Source organism: Pseudorasbora parva, chromosome 11 (genome assembly GCF_024679245.1).
Source record: "Pseudorasbora parva isolate DD20220531a chromosome 11, ASM2467924v1, whole genome shotgun sequence".
Classification (NCBI taxonomy): Eukaryota; Metazoa; Chordata; class Actinopteri; order Cypriniformes; family Gobionidae; genus Pseudorasbora; species Pseudorasbora parva.
Window position 1 is genome coordinate 20,156,739 of NC_090182.1, and position 18,380 is coordinate 20,175,118.

At 37.7% G+C, this 18,380-nt stretch overlaps 1 protein-coding gene across 5 annotated transcripts in view; it reads left to right on the forward strand.

Moving 5' to 3' along the window:
* elf1 (E74-like ETS transcription factor 1) overlaps window positions 1-18,380 on the forward strand; it is a 50,230-nt gene that overhangs the window by 24,414 nt on the left and 7,436 nt on the right. For 2 of the 5 annotated variants that reach the window (XM_067457361.1, XM_067457360.1), the window contains exons 2-3: window positions 11,724-12,101; window positions 16,420-16,482. In XM_067457361.1, coding sequence (XP_067313462.1) covers window positions 12,030-12,101; window positions 16,420-16,482 — 135 coding nt within the window. In that variant the 5' untranslated portion in view covers window positions 11,724-12,029. Of the gene's footprint in view, window positions 1-4,261; window positions 4,362-8,690; window positions 8,716-11,723; window positions 12,102-16,419; window positions 16,483-18,380 lie in introns of those variants that run through there. The other 3 variants (XM_067457362.1, XM_067457363.1, XM_067457364.1) reach the window with 3 other exon arrangements.

The following is an 18,380-nucleotide window of genomic DNA, read 5'->3' on the forward strand; positions in this document are numbered from 1 at the left end:
TGGAAATGTGTAATCTCGCTTCCAGCACTGATCTCTAAAAGTCATTAGAGCTATTCTTTATTACTCCAGTCCTCTCTCGTTTCTTGCAGTGAGAGATTTGAATGGATGAATGGAGGATGTGGAGCGTTATTTTATAGTGGTCTATTTTTATTGCTGTGGTGTTTGCTTTGCGCTGTTTTCTCCACAGGTTACACAGGTGATGCCCGAGCCAATATTCACACTGGCTCATTCAAACATTTCCAGCTGTAAATGAGTATCGTATCAGGAGTACATGCTGTCTGTGTAATAAAGAACGTTATCGCATAACATCGAGAACGTTATTCTAGTTCATCACCTGAAAATGTGTCTTTTGCAACAGTAGCTGCAGAGATGGATCATGGGTTGAATAATTATATGCAATTAGGCTGCTGTTAGTAGTTAGTAAAAGGAGAGTTCCTCCTGTACACCCTCCCCACGGGGTTTTATTAACCAGCAAGGATCTGAAAGCTGTCTAAACATATCACTTACACTACTGTGGACTCATCAGCCTCTCTCAGAATAATAATATATCACCACCCCATTCAGAATTAATGGATTCAGAGACAATACCACAACATGTTGGCAAGAGCTTGTTTGTAGTATGTTTGTTAGTTTAATAAACCTGTGCTATTTTGTAGTTAAAACATGAAGCAGCTGGTCTGATTATGCAGTAAATTTTTTTCAGCCCTGGGTATAATCCGCGTCTCATTTCATAAGGAAGAATCAGTTACAATACTCTGTTACCATGCTTATTAATGAAAATAAGAAAGGCTTGTCTACTGATTTATATCATGTAACTGATATGTAATCACTTTATGGAAATGTAAGTGACCCCCTGTCATATTGCACCTCCTCTTCCATATTGTCATAGTCAAGATCATATGACGTGACTAGAAGAGAACTATACCACATATTGCACACGGCCCCTGCAGCTCTACAGGGCCAAAGGCAAACCTTACATAACTTATGATAAATGGCATGAATGTCAGTTATTTTGGGCCAATTGTGTCAGCTATAAAGTATTTTATGATGCATTATAATAGAGGAGTGCCAGCGTCGCAGCAAGGAGTGTATGATGTTTTAGAGCATGATGGTTTTATCAATGTCTGTCAGCCTGGATAAATACGAAGATAGATATGGGTTGCTCCAAACTTACTAATTTAGTTATAGTCAGGAAAATGACGTCAATCAGTTTTAGGCGGCAGTTCATATAGGTGTGAATTTAGTCCTATCTACACCTATCTGTCAAAAATATAACAAATAAAATGTCTGCATTAATGACAGTTTGCAATACCCAAGTTCGGTTTAGATAGATTTGGATGAAGGTATGCATGCACGATTTAAATTTCAAAATATTTTGAAGGGTCTGGAACAATGACAGTTACAACAATGATATGGTTAGTAGACTGTGCATAAAAGTTCAGCTTTTGCTCATGAGGAAACCTCCTTAAGTTTATGTCCAGACCTGTTTGGAATGCTCTTTGCATTTAACAGCCAGCTTTAGTTTCTTTGTGCCCTCAGCTTGCATATTTTAAGCTGATTTCAGGCAAACGTTTTGATTTCTCACGCATGCTTTTTTTCACAAGGCCTCGAGCATACAGAAAGGAACTTCAAACAGTTAGTTTCTCTTTCGGTGACAGTGAGCTAAAACGTGAACTTTGAATTTTACTGCTTTATAGTTAGCGAAAACTCTGCGATACCTGTACGGTCTTATCAAGTGTTGAATGCAGGCAGTGTCATCACAGGCTCTTAAGAGTTTTCCTAGAATTTTCAAGGCAATTCAAGGCAGACATGTTTTGCTGCTGTATTCAGGGTGCATTTTTCCCTCCTATATGCTGTGACATGTTGGTTTTGGTATGAGTGTAAACACACCGGGGATGGGTGAGTCAAGATGGCGGGGGTGGCGCTATTTCACAACAGTACATATGCCGCCATAGACGAAAGCATGATAAATACTACCTCAGGAGAGCTAGAATGTCCCCATTTATCAAGGGTGGCATTATCAGTGAACAAGCCTTGATTTCTACCAGGTTCCATGGTTGACACAAATAGGCTCTGAATTCATTTTGAAGTTGGTAGAATGTTATTTACTCAAGTGTGAGATATGTTCTCATAAGCAGAATAAAACTATGAAAAGTGTCACAGTGTGTTGTAGATAACAGATTCTAAACATGATCAGATGATTGTTAGTGAGAGGGAGGTGAAAACACCTAGGATTTTGAAGTCAGTATCAGGCTGATATCTCTGAGTTTCTCTAGTCTTGTCATGCTCTGAATTGTTCTTGCATAGAAGCCAAAATATTTTGTCTTTGTACTGAAATATCTGAAATGTTTTTCAAATTGCTTATGCCGCTGGAAACAGCGTAGACGCAGTTCAAAAGATTCCAACAATTAAATACTGGAAGGTTGTTCAAGCAGCACATCAAAATGAAGCCTATTTATAGTTATACATGCAATCAGTGCTTTGAGAAAATTTCATTTTATGGTAAAATAAAAAATCGGAATTTTTAGTGTGTTTATACAGTTGACAGTAGATATTTTGTATTTATCTGTATTAATGTAGCAAACCTAAATTTAAAGCTGCTGTCTGTAACTTTTTTTGTGTTCAAAATTTACAAAAATTATATAATGTGACTGTACAACATTTATCACTTTTCCAAACCGTGTTTTTGTCTTACCCTGAATCATTATGGCACTTATATTGGGACTATTTCAGGCCAGACTGGTAGGTACCGCTGTGGATGAGCACAGTCCCTGCGTGATCCGCCATAGACATAAACAGAGAGAAGTAGCTCCGGCTGCAATCTTCTTCCACAAGATGCGTGCAGTTCTGTTTATTAACCACTAGAGTGCAAAAAGTTATTGACTGCAGCTTTAAGTATATATTGTAATTGCAACGCCAAAATTCACTTGTAACTTTTTAGTGTTTTAAAGTGCCCCGGTTATGCTATTTTAAAGGCTCCTCGTTTAGTTTTAGAGGTTTACAGGTCTAAATGCCTGATGTGTTGTGATTGGTCCACCGCATACAGCGCATGTTTTGTAAACTAAACGGCCATTACCATAACTGAACTTTAGCTCCACCCCGGAGGCTTGCTTACGTTGATTTTACCACATCGATCTGACCGTGAGTCTGATGATGAAACATCGGAAGGACTAGTCATTCAGCCCGAACCTCCACGACTTAAGCAGAACCCTTCTCAGTAATACAAAAATGATATGGTTAGATATGGTTTTGCCCATGTGGGCACCTCCTGAAGTTTATTTATTTTGAGGTACATGGGATGCACTGTAATTCCTCACTATCAGCACAAACCAGTGTGTGTCCATCAACAAACCGATGTGTATATTTCTCATTTATTGCAGCACATGTGTGTGAACTATATCAGTCACGGTTTATTATCCCAATGTGGATGACTGATGGAACATTAAAAGTTTGCTAAACAAATTTTGCGCCATCCTTTATCTTTACTCAAAGTAATAATAATGACAGGAAATCTGCATTAATAGACACAGTTTTAGGTAATAGTGTACCACAGCTGCTTAGCAGAATTATTTCAGTAAGACGTAATAACGTGAGTTAGCCAGTTAGCAGGAGATCTACTCAATATAAAGACTAAACTATGTATTTTGAAAACACAGTAGAAAATATATATGTCAATTATTATTCATACTTGGTGGTTGTGATTCTGAGGAGCAAGTTGGTCAAGTTGTTTGTGGGCGGACAATGTACAATAGGCATTATGCAAATATCTTTTCTTGTTACATAGAATCATTACGCAGTGCGATTCAAAATACAAAGGACTTGTAAAGGCAGTTCAGAATTGATTCTTTCTTTTGGGAGACTATAACTTTACTTGTTGTGCACTTTCGAACTTTTTCATTCACAAACAGCTATACTACACTATGCATGAAAAGGGATATTCGAAACACCATAGAAGTGCTTTAATTCATAATTTATTTAGAAAATATTTAATTTTAACATCTTACGTTTATCTCTTATACGCCATATCATGAAAATAATTGTCTGCTTGCATGAAGGTATCAGAATTTAATATCAGCACATGTCATTCCAATGCCATTATGCCATTTTGCAAATACTGGCATGATTTGAATGGGATCTTTTACCTTTTGGGCCTCAAAGTTTGAAGTACAAGTTTTGTCTTTTTTAGCCCCTGTGGCAATTTCCTGTCCTGTTTTCACAAGTCTGACGTGTCTTCCTATCTGTGGTGTGCGGCCTGTTGCCACATAGTAGAAACAGAACACGGGGAAGAACATTTTTAACATTATGTAGCAAACACCATGTGCCTTTTAAGAAGTCCATCAGTTGGGGTCAGCTCGCTGCTGGTAAGATATAATCTGCTTACATTTTTAAACATCAGCCCTTCTCTTGCCCATCAGCATCTGTACCAATGCCTGAGGACAGTGCATGCACATATAGGAAATAGCTAAGCGATTAGTCGCAGGAGATGAACCCTGAGAGTGAGAGATGTGAGAGAGGAAGTGAGTAAGGGTGCACCAAGTTCTGTTCCTCATGTTGTTTTCGCAGTAATTAACCCCAGTCTGCGACACCCATACTACATGGAACTGAGTCTATAAAACTGTTGGTTTCTAATTGAGAAATATATTTATTTTTTAAATCATGAGATTTGTGTCAGTGAGCTTGGTCTTGGTATTGATGGTTTTAGTTGATAATACAATGTCTGATTGTGCGTGTGGTGGTATTAGCTCGTTGGATGATATCTGAGATAAGTGAATCTGTTTTGAGGTGGTTTTTTAAAAAATATTCTGAGAACCAGACTTGTTTTGTTCTTCTCGGAAACAAATGGGTGGCGTGTGCTGATGATGATGAAGTGTAAAAGTATGGAGCCTTTTTTTTAAAAAAGTTTTATTTGAATACATTTTTTTGTGCGTGTGTGTGTGTGTGCAACAAATGTAAATTGAGTAGATTGTGTGACATGCTTTTATTGTTAAAGCATAATGTTTTATTCCAATAGTGTTTACCAACTAAATAGTGATGTATGGCAGTCAAACATGTTGAAAACACAAAAAAATACGAAATCTAAGAGGAAGGGGAAGAAGTTTCCACTCTCAAATAGAGAGAGAAGTGTTCGCTTGTTTGTGGTCTAACAGTCAGGAAGTAGCAGAAACCGACTGCTCAGTGATGCATTTCCTGTCACTGCACGATTCACAGGTCAGTTGTGGCGGTTCTTTTTTCTCTAGCATTTAAATATCTTTAGTTTAGGGTACCTTTACCATGGCTTACCGTTTGACCAACTGAAAACTCATTTTATATTCTGGGTTTTAATTATAATTACTATAACCTAAAAATAATATTAGGTAGAAAACCATCTATTTTTAAATTAGCTGACATTTTCAAAAATTTACATTTTTCAGAATAAAATAGTTTAGAAAACCATGAATCACATTTCCATAACGGTGGATGCTCTCTGTCATCTCCTCAAACAAGTTTCCATCTGGGAGAGATGATCACAACTGGTTTCATCCAAGCGTCTTTAGAGCCTGATGAGTTTAGTGGCAGGGATTTTTCCTTCACCTGGCCTCAGTCTCTCCTCCCCAGCCCTTAATGTTTAGAGAGCTGAGCTCCAGGCTCAAAGATAACAGCTCCTGTCTCAGGTGGGTGTGGGCCCCTTGACTTTTTCTAGCACCTTGAGGGGGAGTGGAAAAGTACAAGAATTGCGAGATCAGATCCCCTGCAAAGGTAGCAGAAGGTAAAGCATTTCTTCTCTCGGTTTTAGCACAACAGAAGTGTCGGTTCTATTTTCTTTCTTCATTCCCCTTCACAATGGTTGCTTGAGTTTATCCTCACACACTGAATTGTCGACTTCTGTGGCAGAAGTTGCTATGCCATGTTGTTGTAGACCGATGTGGCCATGGGAGTTGCTTGTGTGCTTGTCTCATTAATTGCCGTCTCTCTTGTTCTGTTGAATTAGCAAACATTCGCCTCACAAGCCATTGACCTTTCTCCCTGATGTATAATAAACTCTTCTCCACTTCTGTGACCAACAGATGGGGTGTGTGATGATGATACTCTCACATCACTTTTAGAAGAAGAGAAAGACAGCATATTTTTATTGCAGTGTCAAATACCAGTGCTGATACTAAAAAGTAAATGTACCTCATAGCGTTTCTGCAGTCTTCAGTATGGTACCTGACAGGTGGCTGCTTTTGGACATGCATATTCAGACGCTCGCCCATAATTGCAAACTTAGTAACACAGTTATACAGCAAATGATCTTTATTTTGATCATAATGCTCATCTTGGTGAGCTATTAATGAATAAAAAGTCAGTTTAATTGTATCTTATTGTCAACAAGTGGGACAATCTTTGCATTTTGCAGATTATTTAACCTGACACTGTATATTCATTAATTAATATTTATTAAGCAATAATATCAATAAAAAGAGAAAATGAATCACTGGTTCAAACTAATTTTGAATAAATAAATAATTTAATTAGTTTTTTTGATTGGCAAGTTACATGTTAAACTACCATTCAGAAGTGTTTTTTAAGGATATTATTCTTTTTTTATTCAGCGAGGACATTAATAATGATACAAAATATTTTTCTTTCAGATAAGATGCTGTTCTTTTGGTTAAAAAGTATCATGGTTTCCACAAAAAAAATGAAGAATCACAATATACTTAGAATAATGTTTCTCATCAAATCAGCATATTAGAATGATTTGGCTGCTGAATTCATTATATTATAATATTACTGTTTTTATGCTATTTTTGATCAAATAAATGCAGTCTTGTGAGCATATGAGACTTCAGAAAACAATTAAAAATCTTACTGACCCCAAACTTTTGAACAGTATTAAATAGACTATTTAAAAAAAAAAAATCAGGTTGTTCAGTTGTATATCATTAAAAATTGACACTGTGTTCTGTGTATTTGAATGTTTTTTGTATATTTGTATATTTAACATTGGTATTACTTGGACATAAATTTTGTCAGGACTGTTTTGGACAATCTGTTGTGCATGATTGTGACCATGTTATAGATGAGTTTGTCCGACCTCTGACGGCCCTAAGTTCATTATCGCAGCATTTCAGGACTTCACTTGAGTTGAAGCATCACATCCTTACAGGAATTGGGTTAAAAACATACAAGTTCTGCTGAGTCAAGCAGATGACCCTGCTGAAAGAGGCTTTGTCCTCCATATTGATTGAAAGGTTGCTTTTGGCATAATTCCACCGTCAGTGTTTCTCTTCCTTTTAGTAAGTGAGAACAAGCCTTCATATGTCTCACAAGACGCATATATGTTCAATGGCTCACTGGAGGTGTTTTAATGTCACATTTTGATGGTGAAGCTGAGCATTGTGGAGTGTGTTTTTGCTGAAACTCTTAAAACGGACATGTTCCAAAATGCCAGGAATGCCAGTCCTCCTTTCTGACCGAGCAAAAAAAAAAAGAGACTCACATTCCTCTCGCTTTCTCTTAGTCAGTGTCTCTCCAAAAGCTTTAGAATCCCAAGCTATTTTGAGAGTCACTCAAGAGTAGTTTTTCTCAAATACGGTGACATCACTATTGCCATGACGTCACTCCCCACAGAGTAACTTCACCCTCTCCAAAACCATTTCCATCCATCCTGATGATGTCATCAAAATAAGGCAGCTCACGATCACTCCACATCTTGAATCCATAAGCGTACCCATCAAAGCGCTCACCTATGTTCGATGATCATCCATGTTTGAAGTTGCATGCTTCGTGATTAAATTCCATTGTCAGGGTGACTCATGGCTTAGTCATTCGGGTTGGCTTAAATTACATCCTTTCATGGTCAACACTGAACTCAGCTGAGGACTCTACAGGGGCGGGTGGGTCGACTGGGTCAGTAGAGTAAGATGCATTTGTTCGTAATCATTCTCCCTTCAAAACTGGTTATTCTGTCCAACATTTTAGTCAGCTTCATATTGACAACACAGACTAGGCGCTTTGCCAGACTCGTACCAGCTGCTGCATTAGGACTCGGACTGACGTACAGATGTTTTTCATGTGCACCTCATAGCTTTACATTGTTTGCTGAGTGTGTATCCTTGGCAGACCTCAGCTGTGGAGTGATTCCATGCAAGCCCCACCCTGGAGAGTGTTTGCTTACTGAAGTCTTGAGCACTGAGTAACACTACCTCCCTCTCGGCGACTCTGGATGACGTGCAGCAGGCCTTTGTTTGCATGCATGATGGGACTAGTCTACTGTTGTTTGCAGGCTGCCGTCACGGTGGCGTAGGTCACTCACCGTGTGCCCAGCACGAGGTCTCGTTATAGTCAACCGGGAATCAGCGGTGTGAGAGCAGCACGGTGAGAGCAATCTTTGCACGATTTTGCTCCCCACCAGGCTCATCTCTCTGTGTGAAACGTTCTCATCAATCCCATATCACGCTTTCATTTGCCAGCACATCAGCGTCAAATGGTGTGAATGACTTCATTACTCAAAAGCCGAGTTGTAGACCATGGCGAGCAATTTCAAGCTGAGAGCTTTGGCTGTGTGGCATACGCAGCTGCAGTTTGAGGTACAAGAGCTTTTTGAATCGGAAAGAAGAACCGAAATTGACATGAGGCCATTTTGAGCTAGTGTGTAGAGGTGAAGGCAGAATTCAGCCATGCTCTTGTTTGGCGACTTCTGACTCTTGGCTCGCACTACGGAGACTTCATGGGCGAGTGCTTTCTTCAGAGGTAGGCATGACCCATGTGGTCTCGATTTGCCTGGTATCAGTATAGTTGTTGTTATAATTTCTTTCTCTGTTTATACTATTGATATGGATGATAATTCTGATGTTGATTTTTTGAGAAGAGGTGTACTTTTGCTTGCTATAAAATGCTCTAAAATACCCCATTGATTCGCCTTAGGCATTGTAGTAGGAACCCGAGCATATTTAGACCCCATAAATTAGAACCCATATTTAGAAAACAAATATATATATATAAAAAAAAATACATGATGCCTTAGCCGATATTATGTGTATTTTTAGTTATTATATTGGTTTACACTACCATTTAATTTTTTTTAAAGAAATACAAATTTTATTCAGCAAGGAGACATTAAATATACAGTATACCAGTTACAGTAAATACATTTATAATATTAAACAAAACTCAAGATTTTCACAAAAATATTAAGCAACATTATGGTTTTCAGTATTGGTAATAATAATAAAAAATATTTCTTGAGCACCAAAGCAGCCTGTTATAAGGATCACATGACACTGAATTTAAATTGAAATAATATTCACAAAACTCACAATATTACTGTTTTTACTGTATTTTTGATTTAAAAAGCAGCCCTGGTCAGCAGAAGAGACAATCATCTTTATCGAATCTTACTGACCCCAACCTTTTGAACTGCAGTCTATATTAGATATATATGGGCCCATAAAAATATCTATATTTTATACTGTACTATTATAATGTAGCTATTGTAGCATTTGTTTTATTTATTTAGACATAATAGTTTAAAAGTATAATATGTCAGTTATTGTCCATTGCATTACATTTTTTATTAATTTAGTATCGGTACAGACATAATTTTAATATGATTTGATGTAAGCCCATAGTAACCAACCAGAACACCCTAGCAACCACCTAGCTACTCCCAGAGCATTGTGGTGGCAAAAAAAAAAAAAGATTGTTACAAATAACTTGACAAAATCAGAAAGAGGGAAACTTCAGCAGTATGCTCCAGATGTTGGCCCCATGCTGTGGGAAGGGAGGCAAAAGCCGAAGGGCTCTTGGGGGGGAACTGTCTGGTTAGTGGTAATAATAGGTTGGACTTTTCGGTCATGGCATACACCATCTTGTTCCTCTCCTGGAGAGACAAGGCCGCACAAGGCAACATGCTGAGGACGAGACTCCAGCTGCTACAGGGGTCTTGGGCAGAGTCTAAGCTAAACAGAACATTTGTTTGACCTTCCTGCCACCCACACCCACACGGATGTCTTATTCTCTTTAACTGCCCCCATTCAACCCTTGTACCCACCTACCCCAACCCCCCCAGACACAATTCAACCTGGTATGCTCTTGTTGACACACACACTTTACTTTCAAATCAAACAAGCCCCACCCTGCCACAGAGGAGACATGGGCCGCTCCATTTACCCCCCCCCCTCCCATCCCCTCAGTGGTTCGTCCAAACTGTCTCTCCTCTCCCCACTGCACTCGTTTAATCTTTAACCAGACTGCAGCCCCTTCTGTATCTTCTCTCAGCCTCAGGTCTGGGCAAAGGGTACTCTTTCTTTCATAGGTCTGTGATTCTTGTGTTTTTCGGTTTCAGTAGTTCAGCTGGCTTTCAGTGTGAGGAGTGAATGTGGACTTTGGATGAGGGTGTGTTTGAGCCCTTCTACTCATGTGACTGATAACCCAAACTTGTTTACAGTACCCCTTTGATCAAGCTGAGTGATCTCATATCCTGTGGCGATCCATGCCCCTCACCCCTTCCTCCACTCTACCACTGAAGATGTTCACTTATTACATCTGAACCATGACGAATTAAACCAGGCATTCATGACAGCCGAGCAGTAGTTTCGCTTCTTTTAGCGATTTTTATCCATCGTTTGAAGCATAATTTAAACAGAATAGAGTGAATGATATTAGTACTAAAACAATATTAAAATGCTAGTGTGTGTATGTATGTATGTAATTATGTGTGTGTATATATATATATATATATATATATATATATATATTTATGTAACTGTATGTAAGAAATGTATTTCAATTAATCATAAAATGACCCTGATATGTCACTAGACAAGAAATCATGTTCATTTCAAATACTTATATCACTGGTAACAGTTTAAAAGCTGTTGTTGCAGCCCTCAACTGATGTTGATGTGGATATGTTGTGTTTTGGCCTGAAGCTCCACCCTCCACCTATCGACCAATCATGAAGTCAGTAGTCTTTGGGCATCCAGGTTGCCAGATCTGCTCTAGTTAGCATGGCTGCAGCTACAAACGTTCCTGCTGGATCCTGCAGCCAATCTGGCAACCTCGAGTCAGAGGGGAGGAGGAGAGGGGATACACTGCTCTACAGTCATTTGAAAGGGATTATAGTACCAGTTTTGGCCACAATCTTACATACACTTCCTTTAAATAATAAAGTAAATATTTAAAATATTATTTAAAATAATATCTTAAATAATTTAAACAATATAGTGTCATATCGGTTATTGGTAAGTCATTTAAAATATTATTTGAAGTAAAGCACTTTGAATATTTAAAGATGAAATTTAAAATATTATTCTAAATAATTGGCTGATCATGGAGATAACACTGATATAGTTAATACAGGGTGACAAAGTGATGCAATAGTTGTATTGTTGTGATCTCCGAGGGTAAACAAGAGTCAGAGCCAAAGAAAGTGAAGCGTGCCAGTGATGAATGTGTTGCTGGAAAGAGTATGTTTTCCACTTGTCCATTTTCATTCTGCCCTGCCAGACTTCCTCAGAGTCTGTTTTTGAGGCAGCTTTGGGTGTTCTGAGCCAAGAATGAGATCGGTGAGCCGAAAGTCTCCCCAGCAATGAGCGAATAGAGTCCGAAAATTAGCCCCTCGCCTCAGTCCCAGCGGTACCGTCTCAGGCTCGTCCGGCCATCCCAGCCCTCTCTCCCTCTCTCTGATGATGTGACACAGCCCATTTCGCTCAGTCGCAGTTTCCTAATGTTCCTTTTCCTCTGTTTCTCTCTTGAAGGTTTAGATGCCCCAGACACAGCTGGAGCGAGAAACCTCCTCCATCACGCAATCCTCCACCACCCTGTCCATCAACTGGAGGGAAAAAAAGTCAGCAGTGTGCAGAACCAGAAAAGGGAACTCTGTTTTTACCTAACAGTGCCTTTCATTTTGTGAAAGCAGCAAATTACCTCAGCAGTGTTCCTGCTTCAAAGTGCTTCCTGTGCCGAGGGGTGTAGTGTGGAGCAAAGCGTCCGGGGAGTGCGTGGAGGGGTAGGAACCCTCTGCCTGTCAGCCTGTGTCCTACCCTCTCTCTCCCTGCAACACCATGACCACTGCAGTCCAGTCCAGCGAGCTTGTCTTTGAGTTCGCCAGCAATGGAATGGATGAAATCAATCAGGTACATCACAATCACATTGTTTTCTTTTTTGTTTTTTTTTGTGTGAGAATACTCTGATCTGCCCTGATACTCATCTTTGACCCGAAAGCCCTGAAATATTTTGGTGCCAGAAATCTTTGTTATTAGGCACGTAAACGTTGTGGTTTCTCTATGTTTAGGTACTCTATTTGTCTATTCAGCTGCACAGGCAGGGTCTCAAAAAGGGGACACAGGTTTTTCAAAGGTCTGTGCCTTTGATGCTGGGCATGAAGGGAAGGGAGGGAGGTGGAACATTAAGAGTGCAAGGAGAGGGTTGGAGGATGACTGTGTGGGTTGCTGGCAGGGTTCAGATGGAAAGACTGAGATGTAGGAATCGCCAGTCAGTCTGAACTCAGTGTGTTTGTATTCTTATATGAAAACTTAGTTGAGAATGTAGGTAGCATTTCAGCATTTCCTAGCATAAACATTTGTTTAAAATGTCTGATATATTGTGTCTTCATTTTCATCAGTTTACTCTTCTATTCAAAAGTTTGGGGTCTGTTGTAGTTTTTAGTTTTTTTATGTTTTAGAAAGAAGTCTCACCAAGGCTGCTTTTATTTAATCAAAAATACAGTAAAACTAGATTTAATAGAATGTAATTACGATTTAAAATAACAGTTTTATATTTAAATGTACTTATAAAAGTTTAATTTATTGCTGTGTTCAGCATCATTACTCTAGACTTTAGGCACATGATCCTTCAGAAATGCATTATAATATGCTGATTTGGTGCTTAGGAAACAATGCTGAAAACAGTATCATTTTTTTAGGATTAGCATTTAATGTAAATTAAAAAAAAACTTTTGTGAGTGAGATTATAAATGTCTTTAATGACACTCTTTAATTCTTTGCTAAATAAAATAATTGATCTTTCAAAAAAAAAAAACTTACCCCAAATGTTATTGTATATTTTGAAACCCAACCCAACATTTTAATTTAATGTGATTAATATGTGTGCTTGCTAGATTTCTTTGCAATAATCATAATAATAACAATACACTTAAAAAAAACCTTTAAAAGCAGCGTCTCAAAAGGTAAACACCAAGCAAATGCTAGTAAAAAAACAAGTTCAAGAGGACCCTGCCACCCATAGATCTTAAGTAGTTTTGAGGAACAGCCAGCAAATTAGATTGTGAGGAGTGAAATCTGTGATTATAGGGTATTAGGCATTAACAAAGTGCCACTTTGATTGATATTTTTGTATCAAGCAAATACATTTATATAGTTTTAAAAGTGGCTTAAAATGTCCAAATACTTTTTGCCGCACTATGTGTGGATGCCAGCGTGTGTCGTACTATTGTATTTTGGCTCGTTCTCCCTATTCTCTCTGAGTTTAGATGACATTAGAATCACAATCATAAACTTAAGTGCGTGTTTGTACAGTCATGTGAATGGATCAGGTGTGACAGGCCTCTTTTCTCATAGACTGAAAGAGAACTGAAATCTTGATTCAGGCCTAACCTGCCCAACTTGTTGCAGTGTGGGAGAAGAGTCCTGTTCCACCCATAAATCTACTATTGTTTTTAAATGACGTTAGCTTCTCAGTCACTCCCTAAAACCCCTTGTTATATATTTCAAATGTATGCTGTCCCCTTCTATTACAGCACCATCATAAATAGGCTCTAAAAGTCGCCCCACAACCTTAGATATATTTGACTACCAACAATAGAGCTGCTTTTTTCAGGGACTGCTGCTGCACAAGATAAACCTACACTCTTCTTACTGTGCTGGGTTTTCCCACAGATGCGTGCTGTGAAATGCGTCCAGCTGCTTCTCTGGACCATAATGATTAGCCGTGCTGGACTTTGCAGAGCCAATAATTACCTCCATAAGTCAAGTCGTCGTGTAATGGGAGTGAAATGATATTATGGGACCGTGTCAGAGTTCAGCTACTGCATGCAGCAGCAGTTGTGTCTAGTGCATGCAGTAGCTGAACCCTGAGATATCCAGATATCTAGATTCACCTAATGGATTTACATGCACAATCTTGCACTGATTATCACAGATTAGCCCGACAACATTGTTACAACCTCTTTAATTCCGTAAAAGAAATGTAATTAGAAAACAACCGGCACTACTAGATTTTACCATGACCTAATTTTCATTGTGTAAACACCTTCACTGACGTTCTTGTGACTTATTTTAGTATGTCTTATGTGCATTTCTGTTGATGTCAAAACAAAATAATTTCTCTCATAAACAAGGTTTTCTTGCATCGTCAGGTTTTCAGAATGAGCTTTGTGCATGCAAGTTTACTTATTTGCTGGGTTGTAAAAAGGGACAAGCAAAAGAGTGCAAGTATTCGCACAGTGCAATGGAATGATAATTTGAGGTTAGAGTGTAAAATGTTTATTTTAAAGTTTTTTTTAAAAGGTAAAAAACATGATTACCTCTTTAATAATTTTCATATAATTTTTATTTAAATTATTAGTTAAGTAAACAAAGACAAAATGTTATGTACAACAATGTAAGGCATTTGTTAACTTTAATTAATCAAACATCTCAGTACTATGAGACTATAAACTAGCAGTCAATGAAGTCTCTCGTCTGTCACTCCGTGGCTCTTTGTGCACTTGCTTCCGCCATATTGCCAATGAATTTAGCCTACTTTTCAAAGTTTGTCGTCATTTATATGGCTGAATAAAAGTATGAATTTCTTATATATAAAGAAATTATTTTTTATAATAATTATTTTTTTCAGAAAGGACATATAAAATCGATAAAATGCAATATTAAAGACATTTAGAATGATATAAAAGTTCTATATTTAAAATGTATGCTGTTCTTTTGGACTTTATACTCATCTACAAATGCTGAAAAATAAATGGTTTCCACAAAATAATCAGCACAACTATTTTCTATACCAAATTTCTTGAATAACAAATCAGCATATTAGAACGATTTCTGAAGGATCATGTGACACTGACAGCTAATTTTTTTTCCTTTTACTGTACTTTTTTGATCAAATAAATGCAGCCTTGTTGAGCATAAACACTTACAAATCTGAAAAATCTTACCGACCCCAAACTTTTAAATGGTTACGCATAGACGTCATTAATAGAGGTATTTCTTCAATACACTTTCATTTAGTTTGTCTGCCAGTGTTTCTTTGTGTGGCAAAGTTGTTGCTTTCTGGCATTAAAGCCTTTTTAATGAACAAAATGAATTCTAGCTCTACTGGTGCCTCCGCAGTCTATCATATCACCTACTTTATGACAGTGCCAGGCTTGCATAACTTCTCTTTGCCACATCACACGTCCTATGGCTGTGATGACATGACAACTGCGCAGATTTAGCGGTGAACGGACTAATTACTTATTGCTGAATACCTCTGGCATGGTTATTGCACAGTGTTCGAGAATCATCCAAGAACCTGTCTCTAACATTGCAAGTGAGGTTCTTGTGTTGCATCAGTGGGTTAGCATCACCAATGGCGTCAGGTAAAGCAGAAGAGAGTGTAACTGCAGGACAAAGCCCATGCTGTTGGGTTTATGCACACAGTAGGAACACAGAACTCAACTATTCAAATGACTGATCTTTATCTGATGTTTCCCTTTTAGAAATGTGGTTGATAATTCTGAAAAAAAGGATGTTAGAGGTTTTTGGCAGTCTCTGTTTATTTTAAAAAAACAGAGAAGCTTTACTCTTTTTTAAACTATTGTGCAAGATTGAGTTATATACTTTTTAAAGCTGTTTTAACATTTAAATCATATATTTATCAGCACAGAGCTGTTCAATTTACGTCATAAATTGTTCTAATGACAAAAAGCATTTAACGCAAGAAATTTGAACTGTGTATAGACTTCTATAGTCTGCTATTTTGCATTTACCTTTCAGGCAGAATAAGAGAGGCTATGTAAACCGATCACCAAAGTTTTTTTGCATAATCATGATATCTGATGTCTGTAGTTCTAAGGTATGGCAGGACAGAAAGGAGGGACTAAACGAATGCACATAATAAGTTTCCCGCTTACTCAGCAGTCATGGCTTGTGGGATTCACCCAGTGTCTGTGTAGCCTAGTTAAAACTCTTCTCAGTATACTGATGAGCGACGAACACTGATATGTTTTTTTTTAAAGAAATGTATACTTTTACGCATTAAATTGATAAAAATAGTGGTAAAGACAAATAAAAATGTTGCAATGTTGAAAATGTTGAGCACCAGATTAGCATAATACAATGATTTCTGAAGGATCATGACATTGAAGACTGGTGTAATGATGCTGAAAATTCAGCTGTGACATCACAGGAATTAATTCAATTTTAATATGTATTAAAATAGAACATGTCTATCCATCAGTTTGTTGTAGGGTTATCCCAGCGTCTTGGGCCCCAGGCTGGGGACACCCTGAACAGATGGCCAGTAAGTAGCGAACAATTATTTTAAATTGTAACATTTCACAATATATCTGTTTTATTGTCTTTTTGACCAAATTAATTATAAAAAAAAATCCTTGTTAAACATTACATGCATTAACTATAGTAATAACTATAAATGATGCATAATTACAGGCAACTAACCCTAAACCAAACCCTAATATAGTAAGTAAGTACATGTAGTTAATTACTATTACGCAGTACTTAAATGTATATTTTATGTGACAGGGACACCTTAAAACCAAACATTCATACACACCCCAAACTTTTGAACAGTAGTAGTGTATATCCTGATTAAACAGCAGCTAAAATCTATTGCACAGGCTCAAAACCATTTTAACATTGAATCAGTTTATATTAGTTTGTAGTTTGTATTATACTACTGAATGAATTATCCTGGTCTTGAACTGAGATTTGGAAAGCCAGACCTATTGAGTATCTAGGAGAAATGCCATAACAACAGCAAATAGTCCAAGGATGATGGAACAAAAACAGAAAATACTGCCAAAGGAAGATGTAATATGTAAGATAGCTTATGTGTTTCACAATATTGTTTGTAAAGTGACAATATCACAAGCATTCCTCAATACGGTATTACATCATTTATTGTTAAATATGTTTATTTTATGCATGTATGTGGTCATTTTCTTGGGCCAGGAACAAGCGTGTATGTTCCTGCATGTTGTTTTGGTCATCTTCATACAGTTGCACGACTGGAAAGGTGAAAAACTGCATTCTGCTGCCATCTAGTGGTCACAATACACAACATACACATGCGTTCATTTTATAAATCCTGGAACGTAGTACATGTGGAAAAGTTATCACTTCATATAACAGCAAACGATAAAAGGATTTATATAGGAAGGATTTACACAAGAAATAAAAACATAACTTTAAACTATAAGACAATAAAATAAAACAGGCTCACAATGAACAGTTGCATAATTTATGTGGTCCTCTAACAAGTGTCAAAATAAAGGTCACCGGACTTCAATCAGACTGTAGTTTCTACAGAATTATTCCCGCTTTGTCAATGTTCACTTATTATTCTGACATTTTTTGCAATGTTTGCACATATCTGCTAAAAGCATAATGAGAGCTGCTAGCTGGCTAATGAGATTCGGTTGAAAACAAACACACACACACACACACACACACGTCAATCACTTAGAGATGCTATCTTCACCTCCAGTTTTCTATGGAAATGGATTGTATGTGTATGTGCGTTTTTTTGTTGTTGTTTTTTTTTAATGGAAAGCCCTACAAGTTTCTTTTACTACCAAGCCTAAGTCATAGACTGCCTAAAAGAATAAGAAAGCACAAAGGACAGAAGTCTTTTATTAATGTTGGTGTTTTTTTCGCAGTGTTGACTGGTGGGTTTGAGTAATGGTCTCTTGTGGCTTTAGAGTCCAGTACCAACTATTTCCTCTTTTCTCCCAATGTGATCTCCACCCTCACTCTGGAATGCTGGTGGAAATGAGGAAGCCTGAAATGGTGTTTTTGGTATGAAGCTCATAACCCTGGGAGCAAACAAGGTCATGTGTGATAGGACTGGAACTGTGATACGTTTGTACTTGCGTCATTTAATCACATGATACCACAAACTCCTTTCTGGCCTTATTGTTATGCTGACGCATAGTAAGAGTCCAACCAAGTGACTGAACTAGCTCAGGTTAAAGCCATTATGAATGGGCCATTAACTTTTGTTTCTGTGAGTATGAGTAACCTGGACGATTGTGTATTAGAAGCTTTCATCTGCAGGGAAGGGGCAAATTTATGTGTTTTAAAGCAATTATGGTGCACTTTACTGCCTTTCTGCTGAAAGCACTGCATGACGGTTGATTTTAGATCAATGGTACATTTATCTCTCTGTTTGTTCTCCCA